This window comes from Sitophilus oryzae, unplaced genomic scaffold, assembly GCF_002938485.1.
Source record: "Sitophilus oryzae breed Bouriz unplaced genomic scaffold, Soryzae_2.0 scaffold_1899_pilon_pilon, whole genome shotgun sequence".
NCBI classification, from domain to species: Eukaryota; Metazoa; Arthropoda; class Insecta; order Coleoptera; family Curculionidae; genus Sitophilus; species Sitophilus oryzae.
The window spans coordinates 80540-108474 of record NW_022146611.1 but is presented as its reverse complement, the minus strand read 5'-3'; the positions used below and the strand labels follow the sequence as shown (position 1 = coordinate 108474).

Sequence of the window (27935 nt, the reverse complement as noted above, 5' to 3'; positions counted from 1 at the left end):
CGAGTTATAATTGCCAGATAGCTTTTATTTATTATTTAGAAACGTGAAAAATTGTTGGCAGACATTTTTCTCGTGGTTAAAATGCCGGCAGACAACCGGCCGTAGACAAAAGGGCAGACAAAATGATCGTGGTTAAATCAGCGGCAAACAGTTATCAAAAGCGCGATATTACTCTAGCGCTTTCAGGGGAAGCTCGCCGCCTCATCTATTTAAGTATAGATAAATCATGTATACGATTATATTATAAATATATTTTTTTATTATTTCCAAAACAGATATTATCATACATTTACTATTCTGCCTCACTATTTGTATCTGACTCATCGTACTGCAGATCCTCGCTCTCTCAAACGAGTCTTCCTCTGAGTCGATATCTGCACCGGAAAATGTTTGTAAACTTACATGTATTATGTTTCATTTATTGTATTCTGCGTGGCGAGCGTTTCCTGAAAACGCTCATATACTTATCCACGTTGTACCGTGGGTAAATTTGCGTAATTATTTCTTGACCTACCATGGTTATGTCTTTACTCTATGGTTACGACACTAAAAGAATGGATGCAAATACAGAAAAAAACCAGGTGGCTCACAAAATGATTTAAAAATAAATCAATTTCTTTTTAAATTTTCAAACTTGAATAATTCGGCAATTTTGGACTTATTCGGAAAATGGTAAAGAGAAAATATGTTTCTTTTATCGAGATCTACCAGCTCTGAAAATATTTGCACTTATTTAAGATTCACTCTGTTCAAAGTAATATCGCACTTTCGATAACTGTCTACCGCTGACTGAGCCATGATCTTTTTGTCTACCCTTTTGTATACGGCTTTTGAAAAAAAATATGACATTCCACCAAGCGGCATGGATGGCGGCACCTTTGGAAAAAATTTCATGCCTCTTTCGTGTTGTCTGCCGGCATTTTAGCCACGAGAAAAATGTCTGGCAACAATGTTTTACGTTTTTTAATAATAAATAAAAGCTATTTGGTAATTATAACTTGTGTACCTTATAATATTTTTAGTGTCAAAATTTCACCCTTTCGATTGGCCGCCCCCGCTTTAAGCCCCGGAATCACTCTGGCAGACATAACTATTTCGTAATGGCAACACAAAAGGATACTTCACAAGAAAAATTGGCCATCGATGATAAGGTTTTTTATGTAGCCAGCTCTCCGTCTATTACTTAAACAATATTGAATCTAAAGCAATATCACAGTAATATACACTCATCAGATGCAAAAAGAACGCAACGGAGAAATTTTTGGTCAAATTTAAAGTGATATTTTTGTTATTTTTGTGAATTTTTTAGGAAGCTGTATACAATTATATTAATTATATTAACTTAATTCGTAATCTCAGTTTTTTATAAACTTTAGTATTTCACATATTATACAGGGTTAATCGAGGGTTTGTTTTTTACCCTAACTTTAAAACACCCTGTGCAATAATTTCGTGTGTAAATTTTCCTAAAATAAAATTTTACGGTGAGAACCAAGTCTCCTGAGCGTTTTGTTTTTTGGATCATGTCAATTCATGCCTTGGTTAATTTTTAAGAGCGAAATGAACTTGCCACCAACAATTTGCAATTTTTTCAATTATCATTCCTTTTTGAAGTTATTTTTAAATATGACAAGGCGGCTTTGGTGATTATTGTGAACTATATACTACTATGAACTGGCCATCATGTTTGGAACATGTTTGGCAGGAGGGTTAGAGGTCACGAAGCAGTACCAGTTTCATTAAATGAACTTCGCTTGGTCCTTTCCCAGAAGAATGGGAAAACATAACGCAATATGATATAAGCAGCCCCAATCGCCGTATGAACGGGCGTATACAGGCAGTTAACAGCCAAGAGCAGCAATACGAAGTATTATGATGGTATTTTTCACAATTTTTTTGGGTATTAGAGATGTTTTCTTTAATATCGTTAGTTCTGTTATCGTTATTAATGTTTATTAAAACTCGGACTGTCTCGTTAGTCTTTAACGTATTTTAAATTTAGTGTAGAGTAAATGCAGGGTAATATGACGTTACGACAATAGTCACCAAAACCATCTCACCGTATTAAAAAATTACATAAAAAAGTATTGATAACTGAAAAAAAATACAAATTGATCATTATCAGTTCATTTCGCTCTTAAAAATTAACTAAAGCATGTATTGACGTGAATCAAAAAATAAAATGCTCAGGAGTAATGGTTCTGACCGTAAAACTATAATTTAGGAAAATTTACATACGAAATTATTGCACAGGGTGTCTTAAAGTTAGGGTAACAACCCCTCGATTAACCCTCTATAATATGCCGGATACTAAAGTTTATAAAAAGCTGAGTTTACGAATTAAAGTTGATATAATTATATACAGCTTGTTAAAAATATTCATGAAAATAGGGCTAAAAATAACAAAAATATAACACTTTAAATTTGACCAAAAATTTCTCCGTTGTGTTTTTTTTTGGCATCTGAGTGTAAAATCTTTTCTTAACTATATTATTAAGTCAAATTTAAGAGCGTTTTTTGAGTAAAATATATGAGTCAAAGAGACAAAAATAATTTGTAATGTTTTTTTTTCTACCTTCTCTCTCTTCTACAACCTAATCGAAACCCTAGAAACGTATACTTAATAATACCTTGTTTTAAAATTATTAAATTTGTGTACCTGATCTCATATGGATATATACATAAACAAAATTTAATTACAGTTTACCTCATCCAATATTTCAGTTATTATACGTATAAATCATATCATGTATATCAGTCAAATATATATTTTCCTGTAGCCATTACTCATAGCAAACTGAATTTGAGCCTACGATATTACAGACCACACACATTATTAGACCTATATATTGTACAAAGTGGTCCACTTCTTTTAGCAACACTTTAATAGCTGAAAAATTCAATAAACACCTGTATACATTCCTAATATAGATTTTTGTATTTTATTATTCTTAATTTAAGTTCGTATTGGGGAAGCTAGCTTGTTTTCTATTTTTATTCAATGAAAAAGTTGTATAACGATTTAAAAAAAAATATTGAAATAAAGCATATTCGCCATTATGATTAGTTTATAGGAAGTATTTTTTTTTATTAAAAAGAAGATATTACCAAATAGGATAACCCGATTTTGGTCACAACACTCATATCACTCACACTCACTACAAATATCATATAACACGATTTTTTCTTCTACACTTTTATCAGAATGGCCCTAAATAATAGTCTGTATAAAAAGTTACAATAAGCATCATTAACACGAAATTACCGTTAAAAAAACATTTACTGAAAAAATATAAATTTGTATTATAACTTATAACTGAAATATCCGAAATGAATAATTTCTTTTATTTTAATCAGTTCTTTAAATAATTTTATAAAGTCTATCGAACGAATCAGGTAACATTTCGACAAACGACATCCAAAATATGACAAAAGATCCAATTTACCTATGGATTAAAATGACAAATAACTAAAATTACTTACAGGCATATATATATTAACTCTATATAGATTATCGCTTATCCCTGCAATGTGTTGGCGTTGAAGCCTAGTCAGAATCAACTAGATAACCGGTCCATGTATATTTCACATAAGTTCCTCTGTTAGGCCAGACACTGGCGCAATAGTACCTAACCAACCACAACTCCAAAATTCCGAATATATCGATTAGCCCTTACTCTGAGCATTACCCAATTGTCGAACGCGAGCGAAAACGAAATCCGTACGAAGCTGTACGAAGGTTACAACAATCGCTAAAATTGTCGCTGTTTACGAGCTGGCAAGCTAGGCTCCAAAATGGTGGCGTCTAACAACACAAATTCTGCTCCAGCCCGTATATGAGCGTTACGCATCCATGTATTCTTTAGTCATTGCTCTCGTGGAACATCTAATTTTAACGCTGGGTGCTTGTTTGATGTCTTGTGCTACAAAAAAACTGGACCACCCCGTAGGTATACAAGGTGGTGATAATTTCGCGATGCTCAACATTGACATCTCAGAAACTACGAGAGATACGAATTCGGTTAAATAGGACAAAAGTTGCGTAATTCGAAGTTTGACAAACACTTATGAAGAAAACCCCGGTATCCTGATTAGTTTCAGATTTATGTCAAAAAAATGAAAATAATACATAAATGAGAATATCTTCAGAACTATTTTATCTATTGCAACGTAAGTTGGTAGTTTTATATTTTTGACCTCGGCCAATTAAATGCCGTTTTCAGAAAATTTCTAAGCCTCCTAGATTTCGCACAACAACAGTCAAGTTTTTCTTTTCTTATGGCCGCCATTTTGAATTTTTATTGCCTTGGAACTGCCTTGGAAATCCAATTGACACTTTATATGACAGCAAGTTATTTTGTCTATTCTATTAAGTGTCAAATCTGGACGCACAAAAATTGTATAGTAGAGTTCAATACAGGTCAATACAGAACCTAAAATTTTAATGTCAAGAACACGTTCAAAGAATATCTTATTATTTGTGGTCTGTTTTCTCTAATCAAATGGGAATTATCTTTTGCATAATAATGTGATTTTTTTTTGTTAATTGTATCAGAATTTGTAAATAAAGATTCATCCGTCCATAACATTTTTCTAGAAAAAAAGGGGCTCTCTTGAACACTTTACCGAAACCATTTGCAAAATTGTAATTTTCTCTCGTGAAAACCAACATGTAAAAAAATGTAAATTTGATGCACATTACATACAAGTTGTGATATTACATGCTTATACATACAAGTTGTGATATTTATGTTTTTTGATAATTTTCCCTACATAAGAATCACTTATACAACACTCGCGACTTATTTTACGGCTTGGAGTTTCCAGATTAATTTCAGTCTGAGCTGACATATTAATATCATTAAGCCTTTTAGAATATTGCCCTCTTGTTTTTAAAGCTACCAGCAACTGCTAAATTTCTTGAAATCCTTGCAAAAATAGTAGGATGAGCCTGTGTCCTTTCAGGATACAATGTTCTATAACTTGCGCATGCCATATAGGAATTTCTATTATTTTACATACTTTGTATGTAATGTGTATTCATACATACACATATCTCGTGTAACATGTGTCTCACTTGTGAACATGTTGTTTACTGCTAATAATACACTTTACACTATCTATACTATAAATTTTAGTGTCCAGATTTGACACTTAATAGAGTAAACAAATATTAACTTGCTATTATAAATTGTCAATTGGATTTCCAAGGCAGACTTGATCTTTTCAGGAACTTTTAAAAAATCTATTTTTTTAGTGAATTTACATAATAATGAATATAAATTAGATACCACCGTATAGATCATTTCTTGCTCCATCTAATAGGATAATAGGATAAAAAATGGCGGCCATAAGAAAACAAAAACTTCACTGTTGTGCGAAATCTAGAAGGCTTAGAAATTTTCTGAAAACGGCATTTAATTGGCTGAGGTCAAAAATATAAAACTACCAACTTACGTTTGCAATAGATACAATAGTTCTGAAGATATTCCCATTTAAAATAAATGTATTATTTTCATATTTTTTACATAAATCTGAAAGTAATCAGGATACCCGGGGTTTTCTTCATAGGTGTTTGTCAAACTTCTAATTACGCAACTTTTGTCCCATTTAACCGAATTCGTATCTCTCGTAGTTTCTGAGATGGCAATGTTGAGCATCGAAATTGTCACCACCCTATATACATATTAACTTCGTATCGATTTATAATACTTGACGACCAACGGCCCAGCTACATCGAAAAACCGGTTCTCGATAGATCATTGAAGTTAAACCACGTTATCATATTGATATTTGCACGGTTGGACATCTAAAAATCTTCGTCAAGCTGTTGTTTCGAGGGTAAATATTGTGAATAAGAGTTGACATAGACGTTCATCGCTAAGTCAATAAACCATTATATGATTAAGGCACAGCATAAACAAACAGCACTACAAATCGTCGTTCTCGCACGAAGTGAAAAATTTGACTTTGACGATGCCATTTGGATTGAATACCTGACTATTCAATAAACCATTATATGATTAAGGCACAGCATAAACAAACAGCACTACAAATCGTCGTTCTCGCACGAAGTGAAAAATTTGACCTTGACGATGCCATTTGGATTGAATAGTGAGGGTTGGACTCAAATGAATTTTTAATGTCGTAAATATTCTCTCCAGAGGCGTATTGAGTCTTAAGAATAGGTATTGAAAAAAATTGTTTACAATTTTTTAGTTAGTGACATTAATTTGAATTTTGGCAAATAAGTACAAAAAACTAGGTTATATGATGTATAAAAAAATAAAACGTAAGCCAAACAAACATTTATCCATCCTTCTTGAATATATTACATAGTGACGTAAAAAAATGTTTGTTACAAGAAGTTTGTGTTTTTATAAATAAATATGTTAATATTGTATATTACCCTATACAGGGTGTCCCAGAAATAAGTGCAAGTATTTTAAGGAGTGGTAGATCTCGATAAAAGAAACATATTTTCTCTTTATCGTTTTTCAAATAAGTCCAAAATTACAGAGTTATTTTACTGTCAAAATTTCCAAAAAAAATGATTTTTTGCTAAAATTTTGAGAACCACTGGATCTTTTCTGGATTTTCTTTCTTGTAAATTTAATCTACTACCTATGTTGTCATATTATAGGGAAACTATTTTTTTGTGTTTCTGGGGTTCAACTATACTACCAGTTAAAATACTTGCACTTATTTCTGGGACACCTTGTATATGTTACTGTAAATGTCCGAAATGCGGTAAAACCTAAGATAAGCGCGGTAAAACCTAGGATAAGCGTGCTAAACCTAGGATTTACCAATGAATTAACAACCCCCAAATAACCACGCTAACCAACTCGAAACGGACATTTACATATTATATAATGTTAATTAAGATTTTGTTGCAGGATCACAAAGAAATTGAAGAACAGTGAACCAAATAGAGCATTTTCGTTAGTATCCCATTGGCTGTGCTACGCTAACAGTGCAGTAAATCCCATCATTTACAACTTCATGAGTGGTAAGTACAATGACACGTATGATCGAAAATAAACGGCATCCAGTTGTGGCAAATAATTTTATATAAAAAATTGCTGGCACCGTTTTTTTCGGTCTTATTGTACTAATTAAGTTTAAAAGGTGTAAACCAGAGGAAAGATGTGTAAACTCATACTCTAATATATATTTAAATTCTGACTATATTTTAACTATAAACCCAATACTAAACTTTTCAAATACAATTAAAAAAAACTCGCGCTGTTCTACATATATTTTATTCACATAGTTTACTAATTTTCAGTAAATATCAAATAGGTCAAGTGAATTAAAATTGTACGCAAAAATGCTTTTCGCAAAATATACAAACTGTTTCGTTGTTTTAGTGGCCTCATAATAGCTCAATTTGTTTTGATTTGTGTAGATATGGGTCAAAATAAAAGTTAGGTTTTTATTTAGTGATTGGTCAATGTTTCGACAAAGATATTGTCTCTCAGGACTAAGCTTATTTAAAAGCCTAGCATCTTAAATATATTTCCTAAATAAAAAAACCTCAGTTTCATTTTGAACTACATTCAAACAAAGAAAAACGACTTTAAATACAATACTATATACTATATATGTCAGGAGATATTTATTATGACTATAAAGAAACTGTAAATCATATACACACAAATTAGGAAGAGGATCTAATAGATTTAAATTTTATTATTATCCGCCGCCAGAAATAATTTACACTCCTATAAAAACTCTTTTTTTATGTATTTCGATAAAAAAAACATATTTACTCTTTACCGTTTTTCAAATAAGTTCAAAATAACCAAGTTATTCTACTTTAAAAATTTCCAAAAAAAAATGGAATTGGGTTTTTTCAGTTTGAAATGCTTAAATTTTGATTTTTTAATATTTTCTTTTATATAACTTACTGTTTTAGTTTTAATAATTTATACTTTTTCGACAAAATATAGCAAAGAGACGAACCAGTCTGTGTGGGACATTATAAATAATATTTCTTTGCAAAAGAAGGGGTAATTATACAGCAAAAAAGTATTAATTGTTTCATATATTGTAGTACTGTAAAATTTCTTTATTCTATTTTCAAATGTGTCTATTACATCTCAGTACTTTAAAACATTCCAGGTTGATGTCATATTTTTATCTCTAACTTTTCTGTATAGCATTTTTTATAATTTAAAGATTTATAACATTCCCTTGATTCTACAACTACTAGTTTTAACATCGTATAGACTTTTAAAAATGTTGACGCCATTGAGAACACCGATCGAGAAAATGTTTCCTAAGTGACGTATAAAAATGAGATCAACCAGGATGAACTCTAAGTTTTAAATCCACGAACTATAGCTTCCTCTCTGGATAAAATGAAGACCAAATGTAATACAAACTTTTCTTTGTCGTGATATGATCGAAGATGCAAGAAAATACCCGTCGTATATGTATGATCGAAAAGCCTTTTACAATAGGATATTACTTACAGCAGGATTCTGGTTTAAAAGATTTAAGAATAGGAAGTGGAGATTTTTATAAAATCAAATATACATGGCAATCTATATTTTCTGATCATTGAATTTATTTTTTTGGAATGTTAACGGGTAAAGGAGGGCGTAATAATTACGTGGTTGTTGGGTGCAATTACATTCAATAACTCAACTTTCCTGAATATTTAACTCTCCCGAATCAACATTTTATATCTTCACAGTTTCTCAAAACGATTTGATCAAAAGCAAAAATGAATTCAAGCAGTTCGACGAAACAAGTGAATAAACAAAGTACCCACTACATAATCAAAAAATTAAATAGACATACAGGGTGTTTCAAAAAACATGTGCCATCTCTCGTAGGGAGATTCTCACATAAAAATAAGATTTATTTTTCATATCAACATAGGTCCCATTATGCTTTGTTTCGTAGCTACAGGATGTTAAAGTCTTAATATTTTTTCGATTTTTTATAAATTTCTTTTAGCGTTTCGAATAAAATTTTGGGGGTAAAATTTACTATAAATGCGACATATTTTAAAGTTAAAAAAGTGTCGACATCTTCACCAGGGACGTGCATATGGGTTATCAATGGAATATTTTTCTAAAAAAAAGCATGTACGCCACTGACTTTTTTTCTCTTGTTAGCGAAATAGTATAAGCAGTTTAATGCTGATTAAAAGTTGTCTCTTGATATTTTTTCGATTTCGGCCACCTTGATGCGATAAACGCAATTTTATTAATTTGCTTTGATCCAAGTCTAATAGCAATATTTAAAATAAATTAATTAATCAACTTGCAAAAGTTTTAAATAAGTACTCATTGATTCCTCTCTAAAAATATGAAAAAAAGTTCCTATAAACATGGGTATGGAAATGCATACTTTTAGAGTTACAGGATGTTAAAACTTTTTAAAATTAAGTTTTGTGTAATTATTATCTGAAATACCATTATTTTTTTATTTGAAATGTTGTAGGTGGGACTAATAGTAATAATATTTATTATGATAAATTAAGTAAAATATATAATTTATTAATTTTTCTTTTATTTTAATTTTATTAATTGTGATTAATTTTATTTTTTTTTATTAATTGCGTTTATTTTATCGAGGAGGCCGAGTTTGAGAAAATATCAAGACATAACTTTTAATTGGCATTAAACGGCTTACACGATATTGCTATCAAAAGAAAAAAAGTCAGTGGCGCACATGATTTTTTTTGAAAAATGATTAAGTGATTAAATGTTTTATGAACATCGTCTAAAATTACAATTATGTACTTGTAAAAAAATTCATCATAGCCGAAATAACTATGCTATGCTGTAAAACTATGCTCGCTACCGTAGTTGAACTCATCTAAAGTTTTTTTAACTGTAATAATAAATTATAATACAAGTAGTTAAACCCTTCTGAAGATATCAAAATATTTACTTTTTTATTTATAGAATTTTCACAAATTTTACTTCCTAACACATTTAGAATAAATATACAGGGTGGTCCGAACTCTATTCCGGAAACCTCGGCAGCATATTTGTACAAAAGTATAAATAATGTATGTGTGGAGACCTGACATTGACATGAATTGGAGTTGACGCAATGTATATAATACAGTCATCGAATTAGTCTATTCGATCGGTGATCTATTGCGCAATAGGAGGCACACAACGTGCCAGCAACGGCGCGGCGCTCAGTTATGCATCTTAATAGAATATTATTTTCTTTTATCTATGGTTATGCAGAAGTTCCCGAGAGCGGCAGAAAATCAAAATATCAGAAGTATTATTTTTTGACATTGACATGAATTGGAGTTGACGCAATGTATATAATACAGTCATCGAATTAGTCTATTCGATCGGTGATCTATTGCGCAATAGGAGGCACACAACGGGTGCCAGCAACGGCGCGGCGCGGCGCTCAGTTATGTATCTTAATAGAATATTATTTTCTTTTATCTATGGTTATGCAGAAGTTCCCGATAGCGGCAGAAAATCAAAATATCAGAAGTATTATTTTTTAATTATAATTTCACTCGTATAGTTCCTAATAGTCCATATTTTCAGAATCGTGAAGATTTTTGAAGAAAAACGGGCCCATTATTAATCCCTGATAAGAAATGTTCGAGCTTATAAGATTATTAATTTTGATTAAATAAAATTAGTACCTTTAACGTTGGTGATAAATTAGCTAAAAACTGATGGTACTCTGAGAAAGTACAATGTGTTCAGCTGTTTTTCCTCATGGTAATTCTAGTTTTAATTGCCCTGGTACCATAAAAAAAATACAATAAAGACCTTGATGTAATTAAGAACTGCTTAATCTAAAATCACATTTTATGTAAGCTAATACAAAATGCTCCAAATTGCTCCAAAAAAATATGATGTAGGTTACAATTATTAGCCTTTTTTCTTCATAATGTTGCGGACCCGTACCGTGTGAACTCAGCCTTAGGCTTGGCCACTCGGCTATGACTCATACGACCACCGACGTTCGAAGAACGACGCTAAGAATTTTCGAGATATGTCTGGACTGTCTGTTTCTCTCATATATAAGCCGATGCCCGAAACCTGAAGGAAATAGAGATAAATAACCGATCGACGCGTACAGTTACAATCGCCGCGCTAATTCAAAATAAATTTCTGTTAGATAAATAATTAGATAAATTGTAAATAAGTTATAAATAGTTCTTTAAGTTTTCTTTTAATCGTTATTGTTTGTAAATTAGTGTTAAATAAATTGTGTTTAAATAAATTGTGACTTTCTATCCACACGGAACCGACGAAAAACGTAACAATAACTACGAAGTTTCATGACCAACATTAACCCACAAATACCCTTTAGGTTGCCTAACTCTCCCGAAAACTATGATTAAGTTTCCCAAAATAAATTACGTATAACAGCATATTACCGGGTGTTTCTTAGGTGCTGTAAAATATTGTTGGTGATTATTTTTAATTAGTTTTAGAAAGGAAACTGTAATATATTTTCTCTTATTCAATTTAAATTTCGATATACCCAAAGTATTCAAATTTAAAAATAATTTTTAATGTGTCATTTTAACTAGTTTTCCCAGTTAAGCCTATTTATCCGTTTAAATTTGATAAGTTTTTATTCGTTTTGCGCTTATATGACATTAAATTTAATATTATTAGAAATCTCGTTAATTTTGAATAATTATTGTTAATATAAACTACAAAGACGTGTCAATGTGTCTATGATGCGTCAATATTCAGTCAACAACTTTTATCAAGAATGTCATGCACCTTCTAGATACTAATTTTCTCGGATATAGTAAGAAATCACCAAGACTTCTCCTGTCAAGTAAAATAGAACATCATCCTGAATCCTGAGGCTCCAAAACTTATTATAGATTAAATTATTCTATTTTTTATCCATTTGCTAAATCCATCTTAAATACATTATCCATCTTATCTAGAAGCTTTAGGATAATTTTTAGTTTCTTTTTCTTGCGTATTAAATTCTTGTAACTAAGTTCTAATTATAATTTAAATGTAATTTTTTTACCACAGGTAATTGCAGATATTTCTAAATTATAGAACATTTAAAAATATAACTAAAATTAAATGGTTGTAAGTGAACAACTGCTTACATCTAATGCGAAAAGAGCGCTCAGTCTTTTAGATGTTTTGGTGTTACTTTCATTAATAGCTAACTAATGAAATATACAGATGTATTTGGTTTCTTTTTCTTTCTTTTTTTTTCTCATGGAAATGAGTCTAAATATTTTGAATTTAAGTAATACTTATTGGTAACTAGTTCTAAAAAAAGGATTAATTATATTAAAAACGAAATGCTAATTCTACTGTAAGGGGCTGAAAATAAAACCCTGTATATTTATTTATGTGTTTACACAAACTTTTTTTGATTTTTTAAACTTTACAAAGAATAGAGTATTAAATTAATATGCTATTAAAGACAAAATAATATAACTAAATTTTTTACAACCCATTTTTTATTTTTTACAGCCAATTTAAGTACACTCTGTATACATAATTCAATTTTCTGAATTCAAAACTTTACTTATATACTTAGAAAACCACATTTAATAAAAATAATTTAAAAAATGTAGTAGTAAGTTGATAAATTATTTTTTGCCACTTTTCGTGTTTTCGGCATCACTGTGCGGCGGGGCAGACTTACTACAGATACGAAGCGATACACTAGTTTACATTACATTAAATTGTATATTAACTATTATGAGATATTTGAATAAATATATTATTAAGACATTGGTATATTAGTTAGCGGGTTAGCACAGTATGTCCTAAAATGCTTAGTTTCGGAGAGACAGGGTGTAGAGGTTTCATTTTTATTTCGATTTTTTCCAGATAATTTCTGAAGTAACGTCAATATTTGGATGAAAATTGGTATCTGGGAGTTTTTTGATATGAGAAATTTGATTTTGATGTCAATATGACTCCTATTTGTAGGGGGCGCCACCTACTTGTGTTTTAACTGTTTTGAAAAGTAATAACTTTTCGCCCGTATCTGTATAAAACTACTGAGTGAAAAAATATGCATTTCCGTTACTTTATACTTAAAAAATGTCTTGGTAAAAATCGCTACGAGCAACCGTTCTCAAGATGTTTAGAAAGGAAATTATTATTATAATAATATTATTCATGTCATTATTTACAAAAGATAAACACGTTTAGTAGATAGTTATTTGACTGAAATAATAAATTTCGAATTTTTTTTTAAATTAATCATAAATTTTTCTCCGAAAAAATGATGATAAATCAGTTTCTGTTGAACTTTTGGCACAAAAACATTTCAAATTTATGATTTCAATCTAATAACTATTTAGTGAACATGTTTAATTATGTCAATGACGATAAGTATTGATAATTCCGATTCCAAATATCTCGAGAACCATTACTTGTAGCGATTTTTACCAAGAGACCTTTTTTATGTAAAAAATGTATATTTTTTTACTCAGTAGTTTTATACAAGTACAGACGAAAAGTTATAACTCTTCAAACTTGTTAAAAAAATAGGCGCCCTCTACAAATAGGAGCCATATTAACATCAAAATCAAATATCTCATGTCAAAAAACTCCCAGACACCAATTTTCATCCAAATATTGACATTACTTCATAAATTATTTGAAAAATCGAAAATAAGAAAATAAAAATAAAAAATCGAAATAAAAATGAAACTTCTACACCTTGTATCTCCAAAACTAAACATTTTAAGTAAATTACATACATACATATACATATACTAAGCATTTTAAGTAAATTATATACATTTAAGTAAATGAGAATAAGTCGACAGGCTGCATATGAATAGGCTGTGCCAATATAGATATATAAAAAAAGGTCACATATCGGATATTGTTACCATTGCGCAAACGTCAATTTTAACATATTAAAAATAAGTAATTTTATTATCGATAAAATAAAAATAAAATCTTTTCATATAATGGAAATAAAATTGATTCAGACTCATCGGTCTCTATACTATTTGTTCCACAAACCGTATTCAAAAATGTAGCCAACATGAAGTGAATTACGCAATTTTTTGTGTTGCATTTTTACACACCAGATGTCACGATCCGACTTTGACAAATACCAATTTTCCGCAGTACAAAAAAGCCAGAAATTTCCGGCCTGGGTTCTCCACCAACTGAAAATATTCTCTAATGAAAAATTCATCTCTAGTGGAAATTCCTCGTACATATGGAGCGCTGTATGTATGCATAAAGTGCCACTTAAATTGAAATTCTCTTTTACTATTTTTCCGGCCTATAAAGAGATGAGGTTGTTTCAAGTAAACTAAAAATATGAACATGGTGAATTTATTAAATAAATGGACAAATAAACAATCTTCAATTTTGAAAACCAAGTTTATTCTAAAATTTGTTCATATATCGTCGGCTTTATGACGAAAAGGCGTATCTCGATTTTTGTCAATTTTAAGATATCAACGAAACGAGAGTTCAAGTTCAAAGTTCTAACGAGAATTCTTCATTATGACGAAGAGACATATGTTGAGATAGTGCTCATTGTTTTATCATTTGTTATACTACAAGGGAAATGGAATTTGAGAATAGGTCCTTTGTCTTAAGCTATGAAAATGTGTGCGAGAGAAAATGACACATTCTGCAGCCTAATTATTTTCTGATTGTTGCTTGGGACAAAATAAAAGTCCTATCATGGCAGCAGCTCTCTTTTACAGTGTGGCTAATTCGGAAGACTTGAAAGAAATGTCTCTGATTTTTTGCCACAAACCATGATCAGAATGAATTAGACTCTGCACATAGCTGTATTGTGTATCCAGAAAATTGTCCGAGGACAAACGGCCGAAATAAAATTGACCGAAATCAAATCACAGAATATTATATTATTAATTGTTATGTTAGAATGAATATTAATAATTGTTATTAATATATTTATTAATAATTGTTATTTGGAACCAAATTGTCAGTGGTGTTATGTTTTATGCAATAAATCCAAATATCCACTATAAAAGAAGCGCAGTGTATTTACCTATTTAATTAATTTAGGGTTAAATATGTTTGTTTTTTAGACACTTTTAATACTAAAAAGTAATGTTTTTTTTAATTTACTTGTAGGTATGATTGTATTGTTGAATATCAACTTGTTTTTGCTTTTTAAGGTTTAGTGTTACGTATATATGTTTTTTTTTCAGGACTTCTTTTTCAGTATTTTCTTCATATAAATCAAAAAAGTTTGACGGTTACCAAAAACTAAACAGTAATAATATAGTATCTTTTTTTAAAATCTTGATATGTGTGTTTCACGAGTTAACCAAGTTAACACCCGTAGGAAGCGAAACATTTATCAAGATAAAGAATTGTTTGATTTTTGGTAGTAGTAAAGCTTTTGATAATCATTATTTTTTATTTCGGATAATAAAGTGAAATGTATTAGAAGACAGAAAAAAACTAGTATAGTGATTGAAAGTGACATTAATAAATTAACAATTTAAATATACTGCATCCAAGAAAAATGGATCCAGATAGTGAAGGACAGAATGCAGTTGAAACTTCTTATCATCCTCGAGTCTGTTGCCTCTGCTCCAATACAGATGTTAGGGATATTGTGAAAAAACCTTCTAAAGCTGCCTATGAGAAAATTGTTAGTGCTTTACTGAAAATGATGATGATCCTATGATCCTCAAAAGAATGTGCCAATAGTAAAGGACAAACATTTAGTTCTTAGTGCAGAAGGATTAGAAACTAATCATAGAACACGGCGTCTTAAATGTTATAAGTCTGTAACAAGAAAAGACTATTTGGAGAGAATAGAAAAGAACTTTAAGGACTCATCTGGCGTTTCTACTGAATTAGGGCAGGAAAGAGCAAATGAAGACGTTAAAGAAGTTGGGACTAGAAGCAGGACCGTCACAATTACCTTTCACAAGAAGCAAATGTAGTTCGTACAAAAAAACTCGTGTATATTTTGTGATAAGGAATCCGATACACGAAACAAACTTTGTCATATGTCATATGACGCCACGGGCGCGTTATTACAAAAAGCAGCTGAAATTATGAAGAACCAACAACTAATTATAATACTAGCCAAATGTATCAGCCCTGGTGATGCCCAAACAAAAATGTTGGGCAAATAATGTTACAAACGTCCTAAGAAAACATAGAGGGGTCAATGCTAACTTTGACCAGGAAAATTATACAAAAATCTTAGGTTCTTCCACTGAATTTCTCAGTTTCGTTCGTGAATATCTGAGTGAAGGAAATACTTGTTCCATTGGATATTTGCATGAAATATATCTTGACATATGCCGGTCAAATGATATCGATATTGATAATGTAAAAGTGTTTTTGAGAAGAGAACTAAAACTCTTTTTGCTTGAAGAAGTTCCGGAAATTGTTTTCTCGGTCCCAAAAAGCAAAAATGATATTGAACCTGTTTCACTTGCTTACCGAGTATCTCTTTAAAAAACTACTGGAAAAAACTTCCATTCAAGTCACAGTAGTTTGTTCTTATAGATCAGAGATTATTACTAACAAAAAAAAATCAGGACATGTCATTTTTAGAAAGCAGCCACGAAGAGGCAGATACAATAATGTTATTTCATGTAATACAAGCGTCTGGTAAGGGGGCAAGTAAAATAAGAATCTTTTCTCTTGATACGGATGTCTTAATATTAGCTATAAGGCAATCTCTTCTTTTAGCAAATGATTCACCTTTTGTACAAACAGGTTCTAAAATCCGCCAGTTTCCATTGCAGGCCATCTACTACAATAAACTATAGGTCCTCTAAAAGCTGCAGCGCTTCCCGGTTTGCATGCATTGTCTGCGCAGATGTAAGGGGTTCTTTTAGAGCAGTGATTCCCAAAGTGGTCCAGGTGGACCCCCAGGGGTCCACGGGAGACTTGCTGGGGGTCTACGTAGGCGTGAACAAAAAATGGGGGTCCATAAGATGTTAATGGGGGTCCACGAAAATTTATCTGCTTTTGATAGTAAAGAGCAAAAATGTAAGCATAGTTTTTATAAGGGCCTACCTACATTGTTTTAAGTACCTATCTAAGCAGATAATATTTTAATAAGGCAAGCGACTGTTACTTGTCCAAACTTGCGTATTCGATATTACGTACAATTTCGTGTACAGACTTGCAAAGCGCTATCCGCCCGACAATGCTTAATGCTTGTTCAGACATGAACTTGATCACCACTATAAATACTTGATGCCAAAGGAAAACGCATTCATTTGTTTCCGGAATTTCGAAAAAAGGCGGAATTTGGAAAAAAGTTGTGAGAAAATTTATATCTGTGTTTGCTAGTGCCGGAGAAAAGTAAGTAACCTACCTTTTTTGTTATAGTACTTAAGTATTTTGTTTACGTGTACTAGTCGGTTGATCACAACGGCCTGTATAGATAGGTAACTTAGTAACTTACAGATATTTTAATTGTCCTCTTTCGATTTGAAGACAAACACAGCACGTTTTATTCAATTGTTTTTTCACGAGAGAAACACTGCCTCTCTAAAAAGGCCGAATAAGCAATATTGCAGAGCAATTAATTTTGTAATTTTTCTTGCAAATAACTACTAATTTTATAAAACAGTAATTTCATAATCATTTTAAATTGGTTTTGAAGTAACTATTTTATCAAAACTATTCCTTTTCGGAAAGAGCGAGCGGTGCGCGGGCGACGGGAAAAGGGCGGGGCTTGGACTTCGATGCCAGTTTGTCACGTTTTAACAATGAAGCCGCAGAAATGAAGCCGCAGACAAAAATACGCAATACACGGAGCGCGTGAACTCATTGATTTAATAAAATGTTAGTTATCGTTTTTATGGACAATTTTGGGATTTCGACTTTTATTTTTCCTACACAAATATGATCAGTATTCGATACTGAGTACACCAATTTTATTTATACTATTAAAAATTAGTGGTAAATTATGTACTTTAAAATTGATACCGTTTTGTGAAAACGTCTGTATTTGTCTCAGCGGTTTATTAGTTGGTCCTTTACAAGCCGTAATTCTATTTCCGCGTGCTGACAAAGGCTGCGGTGTGATACCTATATTCAGAAAAAACTTGGTTACTAAAACATTTTTTTTACAGGTAAGGTAACTGACACGAAACATGGCTACAGCAAAGAAAAAATGTCGACAATATAGTATCGATTATTTGAAATATGGTTTTGTTCCATCAGAGGCAGACAAACAATTGCCCATGTGCCTATTATGCAACAAAGTTTTGAGCAATGACTCTATGAAACCATCAAAGCTCGAAGATCATCTAAAAAGGTGTCATACTGATAAAATAGGTAAAGATTTAAAATATTTTCAAACATTGAAAGAAAAATATGGAAAGAGACCCACCATGCACAGTATGTTCGCTTCAACATCTCAAAGTAACGATGATGGCTTGCGGGCATCTTACAATATCTCATTACTTATAGCAAAATCTGGAAAACCGCACACTATCGGAGAACAATTAATTTTACCCGCTGTTGAAGAGGTTTTAAAAACTGTTTTGCACAAATCTCCATTTGACGTACTAAAAAGAATTCCATTAAGTAACAATACTGTACAAAGACGCATTGATGAAATGAGCTCTGATATCGAAAGCTTTTTGTGCAATCATCTGCAAAAAACTCATTTTTCTATACAACTGGACGAGTCAACGTTACCCAGTAATGAAGCATTACTATTGGCATATGTCCGATTTATTGTTGAGGAAGAAATTCACGAAGAATTGCTATTTGCCAGAACTTTGGAGACTGACACTAAAGGCGAATCAATATTTAATGTCCTGAGTAATTTTTTTACGGAAAAATCGATCCCATTTACAAACATTATTTCAGTGGCAACAGACGGAGCTCCTGCAATGGTCGGGCGATATCGTGGGTTTATAAGTCATCTCAAAAGAATTATACCAGGACTTACAGCTATTCATTGCGTAATCCACCGACAACATCTTGTGGCAAAACATTTAAGTGACAGGTTGAACCAATCTCTTCATTTTGTAATAAAAGCTGTCAACAAAATCAGAAGCAATGCATTGAATACGCGTTTATTTGCTCAATTGTGCGACGAAAATGATGAAGACTTCCAACGACTGCTCTTACATACTGAAGTACGCTGGTTGTCGAAAGGTGCATGCTTAACGAGATTTTACTCTGTTTTCGATTCCATATTAGAGTTCTTAGAAAGTAGAGATCCAGATTTAAAAGAAAACTTGATCAAATTCAAAGCAGACATTGCGTATTTGACAGATTTGTTTAAAAAATTTAATGATATTAACTTGCAGTTACAAGGGGACAGCCTGAATTTAATAAAAACAAAGGGGATAATTTCGGCTTTTCTTGGGAAATTGAAATTTATGAAGCAAAACATTAGTCGGCGCGAATTCTCTCAATTTCCAAACTTGTCGCAGGTAGAATGTATTGATGAGGATATCCATACCTACAGTCAACATTTAAGTGCTCTGCATGATGACTTCAAAACCAGGTTTGAAGATATACTGACGATGGATATACCACCATGGATCATAAATCCATTTGATGAAACGGAAGTGGCCAATGTTGTATTACAAGAGGAGCTGCTCGAGCTAAGCACTAATGAGGAGCTGAAGGTGAAATTTAGAAAAGGCTACCCAACATTTTGGCTGCAAGCAGAAATACCCGAAAAATATCCTGGACTGTGGGAAATCGCAAGGAAATTTTTAATAGCTTTTCCCTCGTCATACCTTGTCGAAAGGAGTTTTAGTGCCGTTACAAACCTCTTAACAAAAAAAAAGGAGCAAATTAAACATCACAGAGCGGGGGATTTGCGGTTTTGCTCACAAAAATAAAGCCAAACATTGATCGTTTGCTGACACTCCATCAGATACATCCTTCCCATTAATTAAAATTATGACCTGAACCTATATTACCTTAATATTTTTTCTTGTAATTCTATTCTTTTAATAAATAAAGTGATATAAAATGTACCATTTTTCGTTTTTATTTTACATATCGGAATATAGAGACAGAACTCAGAAGTGACACAATTTTTATTTTTTGGCGACTTTAAGAATGTGGTAGAAATGTAGCAGCAGGGGGTCCACCGAAACCAGTAAAATTTTGAAAGTGGCCCACGAGAAAAATAAGTTTGGGAACTACTGTTTTAGAGGAAAATCAAAAACTACATTTTGGAAAAAATTCTTAGTAGCTTCCACACATACTCTGGAAACTCTAGCATCCTTAGGTGAAACCGAAGAGATTGAAAAATCAGTTTTTTCTAAAATTGAACAATTTATATGTTCCCTCTATAACCAAAACCAAGAATCACTATCCGACATAAGGTGGTGGACATTTTCAAAAAAACGAAGTTCTGATGCCTTTACTACCTACTTTAGGAGCCTTAAAACCAGCTATAAGACGATGCCATTATCAATGTATGGAGTAGTGTCGTGATATATTAGCTCATTCAAACCTTCCATCACCGGATGATTACGGCTGGAAATTCGAAAATGGTAAATTATTACATTACATCCGATTTATCCTTAGCACCTGATTTTGTTATAAACAATATAAAGTGTTCCTGTCAAAAATCAAGGTACAATCTTCGTTGTAAATGTGCGTCTAGCGGTTTGTTTTGCACAGAAATGTGGGAATGTTCTGGAAACACAGCCATCTGCGATAATGTCACTGTTAATGACAGTAATAATGACGATGAACTTGAAGATTCTGATTTGGACTTTTAAATATTCCACGGAAACTATTGATAAATTCTTGCAAATTGTAAACTATTCCAATAAAAATTTGAAATTATAAAAGGTTATTTTTTTAAAACCTAAAAACTCTGATACAGGTATGTATATGTATGTATAAATATAAACAAAAGGGTTAAAGGGCTTTGCAAATAACCCTATAGCGATATAATATATACCATTAAGTTAGTCATCCCAAAGATATATGAAATCGACACCCATATTGTATACAAAAAATATATAATAAAAAAGTTAAAAATCATCCCTTTAAAATAAATATGGCGTCAAACAACCCCAAAAATCAGGTTTAACATAGTTGAAAACTATTTTGTAAATAGATAAATGTTAATAAAAAACAATTCGTTAATGTAAAATGGTGATACTTATTTTCCACTCCTTAATCCCTAATAGGGGCTGTTTCTCCCTTGTGACATACATGAAAAAAAAATCAAATCCACTTATTTTTCTAAAAATTTTGGTGCATGATTCATACTTGCCTCACTTTTTTGCAAGAGGATTACACATTGGCCCTGACTATATTGCTCATGCAAGAAAAAAAAACAGGCGTATTATTTATGCCCAACAAGTAGTTACCGGTAATTCGTGAAAGTTATAGAACAGTAACTCTAAAATAGTAACCCCAATTTTTTCAACATCACATTCAAAACTAAACTCCAAAACTGAAGGGCCAAAACCTATAATATTACGACAATATCAAGACCTACAACCCCATTGCACTGGTGATAAAACTGTCATTAAATAACCAGAAGTTTTTTATTTTAAACAATTACCTCAATTAACTAAATAATTACTAAAAATATATTAGTACTTAAAAAATGTATTTTTATATTTAAAACAATATTATTGAAGTAAGCTAGATAGGAGTATTTTCATTTATTATTGTTCTTGCTTGTAGAATGAACATTGTCTTTGTTTTCAGTTAATTTAATCCAACACGAATAAAAGTATTTAAAAATATTTGTTTCTGATTTTTTTGGTGATTTCAATTTTTTTTTGTGTGTATCTAGAGTGAATATTGTATTATTCCCTTATTAAGAACACTTTATCATCACTTTTAAATTTATTTTACATAGGGGTATGTCTACTATTCGGTCGGTAATAAATTTATTATATTAAAACAAACTTTTTTGTTATTGACATTTAGCGGAAAAGGTTCATAAAAAAAATTTGCTTGTTCTAAAATGGTTAATCCCCTTTATACTTTTTCAAATCTCCATACCGTTTTAGAAGAAATTTAAAAAAAAACATGGAAATATCGTTGAAATTTAAGTCTTAAAATAAATGTGTAGTTCTATGGTAATATAATTTCGATCTCATTCTTTGATACACGGTTCTTACTAATTGATTAACGTTATATTTTTTGCTGATGTTAAACTATTACATTTTCCGATAACTATTATCACTCTGTCCGTAGCACTGAACTAAATAAATTTTGTGCTTTTTAACATGTTAAAACAGCAAAAAATATGAGGCTAATTGAAATTGTATCAATAATAATCTATCAAAGAATGAATTCAGAATGATATTACCATAGAAACGGCTTTTTTTTTTTGGACTATATATAATATACTGGACTTTTAATATATTTTTTTTTTTTCAATTTCCTCTAAAACGGTATAAACCGGATTAACCATTTTAGAACAAGCAAAAATTTTTATGAAGAATGCATTTTTCTCAAAATGTTAATAAAAAAAAGTTTTTCCTCTTGTAAAGACGATCCGGAAACATACTGTATTATACAACTAAAAATAAATTATTTATTAGAATTTACGCTCACTTTATCTTTAGAACCTTATCTTTAGTTTCCGCAAGTACTCCATTTAAGTGTTAAGATAAAAACACTATTAAAAAATTAAAGACTTTACATTTATTGGCTAAATAAAGTAAGCGATTTTCTTTAAATTGCTCTCCTGGAAAATAGCAAAACTCGAGATACGCCTTTTTGTTACAAAACCGTAAAATAAAAGTTCTGGCAGTAGCTCTCTTTAACGCTTCGTCCAACGGGAGCGACGAAAGCGCATGACGCAGGCGATACTACGACGTTATGTTTTTTTATGAAAAGGACAATTTCAGCGTCGGCGATGCAGGACACTTTCATAAACATAGATAACAGAGCTAATTCATAAGTTTCATAGGATATTATTAATTGTTCATAAGAAAACGTTTTCTGATAACGTCGTCGTATCGCCCGCATCGCGCACTTTCGTCGCCCACGTAAGGTAAGGCGCGCACTGAAGTGATGTGGTGGTGGTAAGGCAAAGGAATGGCTTGAGGCATAGGGATGGTGATTAACTGGCGTGGCACTGGAATACCGGCGAAGTGGCATGAAAGTGAAGTAATGCGCACTGCAGTAGCAAGCGACGTTGGTGTCACTCCTTCATCTCATCAGTAATTTTATTATTATTGAAAATATCATTAGCCTTAGAGGATGAACTAAATACTGAATATAAGGAAAACAAATAAAAAAAAGCATTGTTACTGGGTTCATTCTTTGTAACAGAAAAATAAAACGTTTGGTATTTTTAAAAAATAAGGTTTATAAAAATGATTTGAATCTGGACGACCAAAAGTTTAAACTTTTCTATCAAATGGAGATAGTGATATTTTGCAAATTACTAAGAATAATATAATTCACACTTCAGATAACAGTATATAATTCAATTCCTTCAATAATTTTACTTCAATATAATTACGTATTGAAAAGGCAGTTGCAATTGAAACTTCATGTGGTCACCAGCCGCTTGTCAATCGAAAATTAAACTTGTCAGAGACTAGTAGCACCCGACTGATGCCACTGATGCCCACTCTTATTAGAGGGACAGCATTTCTTTACGTAGACTTTAGTAGGTGGGCGATGGAGCGGTCCATAGAGCGGTCTTTTGTAAATGGCGTGGTTCCAGTCGGGTGCCACTAGTCTCCGACAAGTTTAATTTTCGACTGGTAAGCGGCTGGTGACCACATGAAGTTTGACTGCAACTGCCTTTCCAATACGTAATTATATTATTTAAATATTTTTACTGTGATCTGAAGTGTGAATTGTATTATTCTTAGTAACTTGCAAAATGTCACTATCTTCATTTAGAAAAGTTTATACTTTTGGTCGTCCAGATCGTTCAAATCCTTTTTTTTTAATGTTATTAAAAATATTAAACGTTTTATTTTCCTGTCACAAAGGATGAACCCAATAACAATGTTTTTTTCTTCATTTTTTTCTCCTTATATTGAGTATCTAGTTCCTTCATCCTCTGAGGTTGATGATATTTTGGATAATATTAAAATTACTGATGAGATGAGGTAGTAACACCAACGTCGCTTGCTACTGCAGTGCGCATTACTTCACTTTCATGCCACTTCGCCGCTATTCCAGTGCCATGCCAGTTAATAACAATTCCTATGCCTCACGCCATTCCTTTGCCTCACCATCACCGCCACATTACTTCATTGCGCGCCTTGCCTAAGACGAAGAGTTCCAGTGCAGCTAATTCAACACACTTATGGAGAATGGAGTAGATATGAAGAAAAATATTTAAATATCAGAAAATCTGATATCTCAGAAAATATTATTCTTCAAAAAATTCTAGCAGTGTAGTAGTAAACATGCAATAACATGTCAAAAGTTTAGTATGTCTTTTGATATAGTCTGTCCAACGAGAAGATCCGTGACAGTGACAGTGGTATCTGTCATTGTACTTTATATTTTCTGTCGTTTTATAAATTTCGTTAGTCAAAATTTTCCCTGATTCGTTGGACAGACTATACATGACTTCAAAATGTAAAATTCGCTCAAGAGTAAAGTCATATTTTACAACATTAAGTCAGGAACTTTAATTTCGGCTAACGATATCCAAAAAATTACAGAAAATTCAATTAATTAATTATTTTTACTTTTAATTATTTATTTCAACCAGTTGCGTCCGTACGGTTTTGTTATTGAATATTTTTGGAGAAAAAAATGGTATGCCACTGGAGTCTCTCAAATAAACATCATTTTCAAATCCTTCAATCATTTCTAAACAATTTCCATCTCTTCTTTCATGTTCCATTTTTATTCGTCCGACACATGGTTTTTGCTTATAACAATTAGTCATTTGACTTCAGGGTCAAATCGCTAAAAATCTGATGCGGCGACTGTTATTGTGTAGAAATTGTTTCTGCCTTGGCTGGAAATAAATTAAGAGATACAAAATAAAGGCATTTTGAAGCATAGAAGACGTGTACCAAATTTCATAAAAATATCTATAATATAACATCAGGTTTTTTTTCTAGAAAATTTTATCACCCTGTATCACAAAAATTAAAATGTTTAGGACATATTTTCACATGAAGTTTTTGAAGTGAAACTTCTTTACTCGCCATGGGAGTAAAAAGTCAAAGCCGTGACATGACGTGGCATTGACCTCAGAGTAATATAATCTAAAGCACTGACCATGCCTTGACGCACGAGCTTTGAATAAGAAGACTAAGGAAGGAGCATAATGCTATCCATGTATTCATGCATGGTGGACGGAAAAGCACTCTAGGGTGGGGATCCTTCACAGTTCTGTTTAACGATTCATTTGACACATTTGAATTTGATTTGAAATTTTGTGGATTTGTCAGTCTTTACGGAGCTTATTTTATGTTATTTATTATTTATTCTAATACTGATAGTTGTATAAAGATAGTAAATCTAGATGGAAATTGTGGCAGAACTTAAATTAACAGTGACACTATCGCGATTTATCGAAAAATACTCTAAAATAATTGGTTGTGTAGCGTGCGGTAGATCTCGGCAAAAATTGAGTGAAATAATGGAACAACTTTTCGCTAGTAAGTGACTATATAATATACATACTAAATTATATATTTTTCTTGCATTTTAGCTTTTATTTATTACTTGTCAAAGATTAGATGTCAAAGAATACGTTAATTTGACTTAACTGCTTCAGTAGCGTATCGGATGGTTATGGTTATAAATAATTATTATAACTTATCTATTTTTATTAGAATTATATATTTTTATAACAATTTTAATAACTACCAACATTTATTCACAACGTAAAATAAAACAATAAATTATTGAGTCTACCCCACGTCTACCCTACATCATAGTTTTACATTTTTTAAATAAAATTAGAACGACACTGATAAACCGGAATTTAAGTCGGCCATATTTGAGGCCCATCGCGGTGTACCTAAGATTTTTGATATGCTCCTTCCTTAGTCTTCTTATTCAAAGCGCACGAGCTAGCGAGAAAAAAAAAGTGGTAAGGAAACACCAAAAAATATTTGATTTAAAGCTAAGAAAAGTATTATAATAACCTTGATACCGTACCTGGGTACCAATATCCTCTGGTTGTGTGCTAGGAAGTGCATTTTCGCGCATATTTTCATCGATAGGTTTGTACCGTATGATCGAAAAAAAATGGCGTCCAGTTGGCTTGGAAATGACGATCGATGACATTTCCCATATAATTTTACATATAAAATGACAGCGATCTTCATTTCATAGCCATCGCTGACGCCGTTTTTATTCGATCATACAGTAGCTTCTGAATAACGGTCTAGGTAAAGCATTTAGTTCATTTGCTAGCTCAGAATTAGAATTATTAGAGTTAAGCAACTCGCATTTTCATTAGAGGACATTATCATATTTATTTCAAACCAATAATCATAGAGAATATTCGTATAATTTTAACAAAATTACTGTAAAGGACTGTAAATACGAATTGTTGGTTATGTTCAAAATGTTTTGTCTTCTTAAATAAATTTATCCGTTAACGTTATTAAGAATTTGCATAAAAGTGTGTATTTTGGGTGGTATTCCACAAAATTTGCAGGCTATTGTCTGGAAACTTTGCCTTACTATTATATTCAAAAAGTCAATAATGTCCACCATTACATCATGATACAAGAGCTTTCCCAGATATTTTGATTCTTTAAAAATCGGCACCAACCTACTAAATTTCTACTAATTTTCTATATTTTTTCCTATACTGTTTTCTTTTTATTCTTTTTAAAGCTTTAGCAAATTTCACCACCCTGTATACCGGTAAGCTATATAAAGTAGCTATCGAGCTAATGGATCGTATATTTTCCTTTTTTTTAATCGATAGTTTGTTTTTCGGATATCGAATTTCGTTCTCTATCAAGAGCTTGTAAGACGACAACAGGGATTAGAAGGTTAGTTTAAAAATAGAAACAAACAAATAAGTGTTTTTATTACCTTATTCCCCTTTAATAGTTTAGAGGCTAGACTTTCTATTACATAATTTAAGTATAAAATTATTATAGATAATATTGTTTGGGTAATAAATGAGTATACTAGAATTAGTGGAGTGCTTTAAGCCCTTATGGGACACAAACCTCGGAATTCATTTACTGTGAACGAATTTTTATAAAACTTTTTGCATTGTATTGTTAATAAGATATATTACAAAGTTTACCCATTTAAATTCATTGCTTTCACTTTAGTATTAAAATAAACACACATACAAATGCACACAAACAAGATGGCTTCTTCAAAACCGAATATTTCCAACAAAAAAAAAGCTAATGAGATGAACCAAAAAACAAACCATCGAGAACGGATGTATCTAGATGATAAAATGATTTTCAAATTTCTTGCTGTCTTAACATATTTCACAGGGTGTTTAAACTTTCACCAAAATATCAACTTTTTGTTTTCCCTCGTATAATTAACAAATGGGGAGTTTCATTTTTAATTTAGAAAAAGATACTAAAAATTTGAATAATTTGGCAACCCACTGCTTAAAAAATCATCAAAATCGGCCCATTAAAATAAAATATATTAACCTTTAAAATAAAATACATCAAAGTTTTAAGGTGACCATTTTTCGTGCCGGTGAATGTATTTCAAAAACTATACATTTTAGTAATATACTTTTCTAATGAAACAAAACTTTATTTTTTTACTAGAATCCAAAAAAAAATTAATATATAGGGTGTTCCATTACAAAAAACATAACTTTGATGTGTAACTTTTTTTGGGGACATCCTGTTGAACTCACGTAATTTTAGAAAATACTTTAAATTGGCTTACATAAGCTCATAAATTTCCGAGTAAATTTCACTAATACAAACTTTTGTTCTTCTTGCAAAAACCGCGTCGTATATGACGAGCCACCCTGTATAATTCGATTTCAATCAAAATTTTAATGATTGGAATATAAGCAGAATAAGTATAGTTTATGCATTAGAAAGAATTAAAAAAATCAAAATT

General features: G+C 31.4%; 1 protein-coding gene across 1 annotated transcript in view; it reads left to right on the top strand.

Annotated features, from left to right (window-relative positions):
- LOC115883421 (orexin receptor type 1-like) overlaps window positions 1-27935 on the top strand; it is a 452630-nt gene that overhangs the window by 379302 nt on the left and 45393 nt on the right. Inside the window, exon 5 of the mRNA XM_030901781.1 lies at window positions 6900-7012. Coding sequence (XP_030757641.1) covers window positions 6900-7012 — 113 coding nt within the window. The remainder of the gene's footprint in view (window positions 1-6899; window positions 7013-27935) is intronic.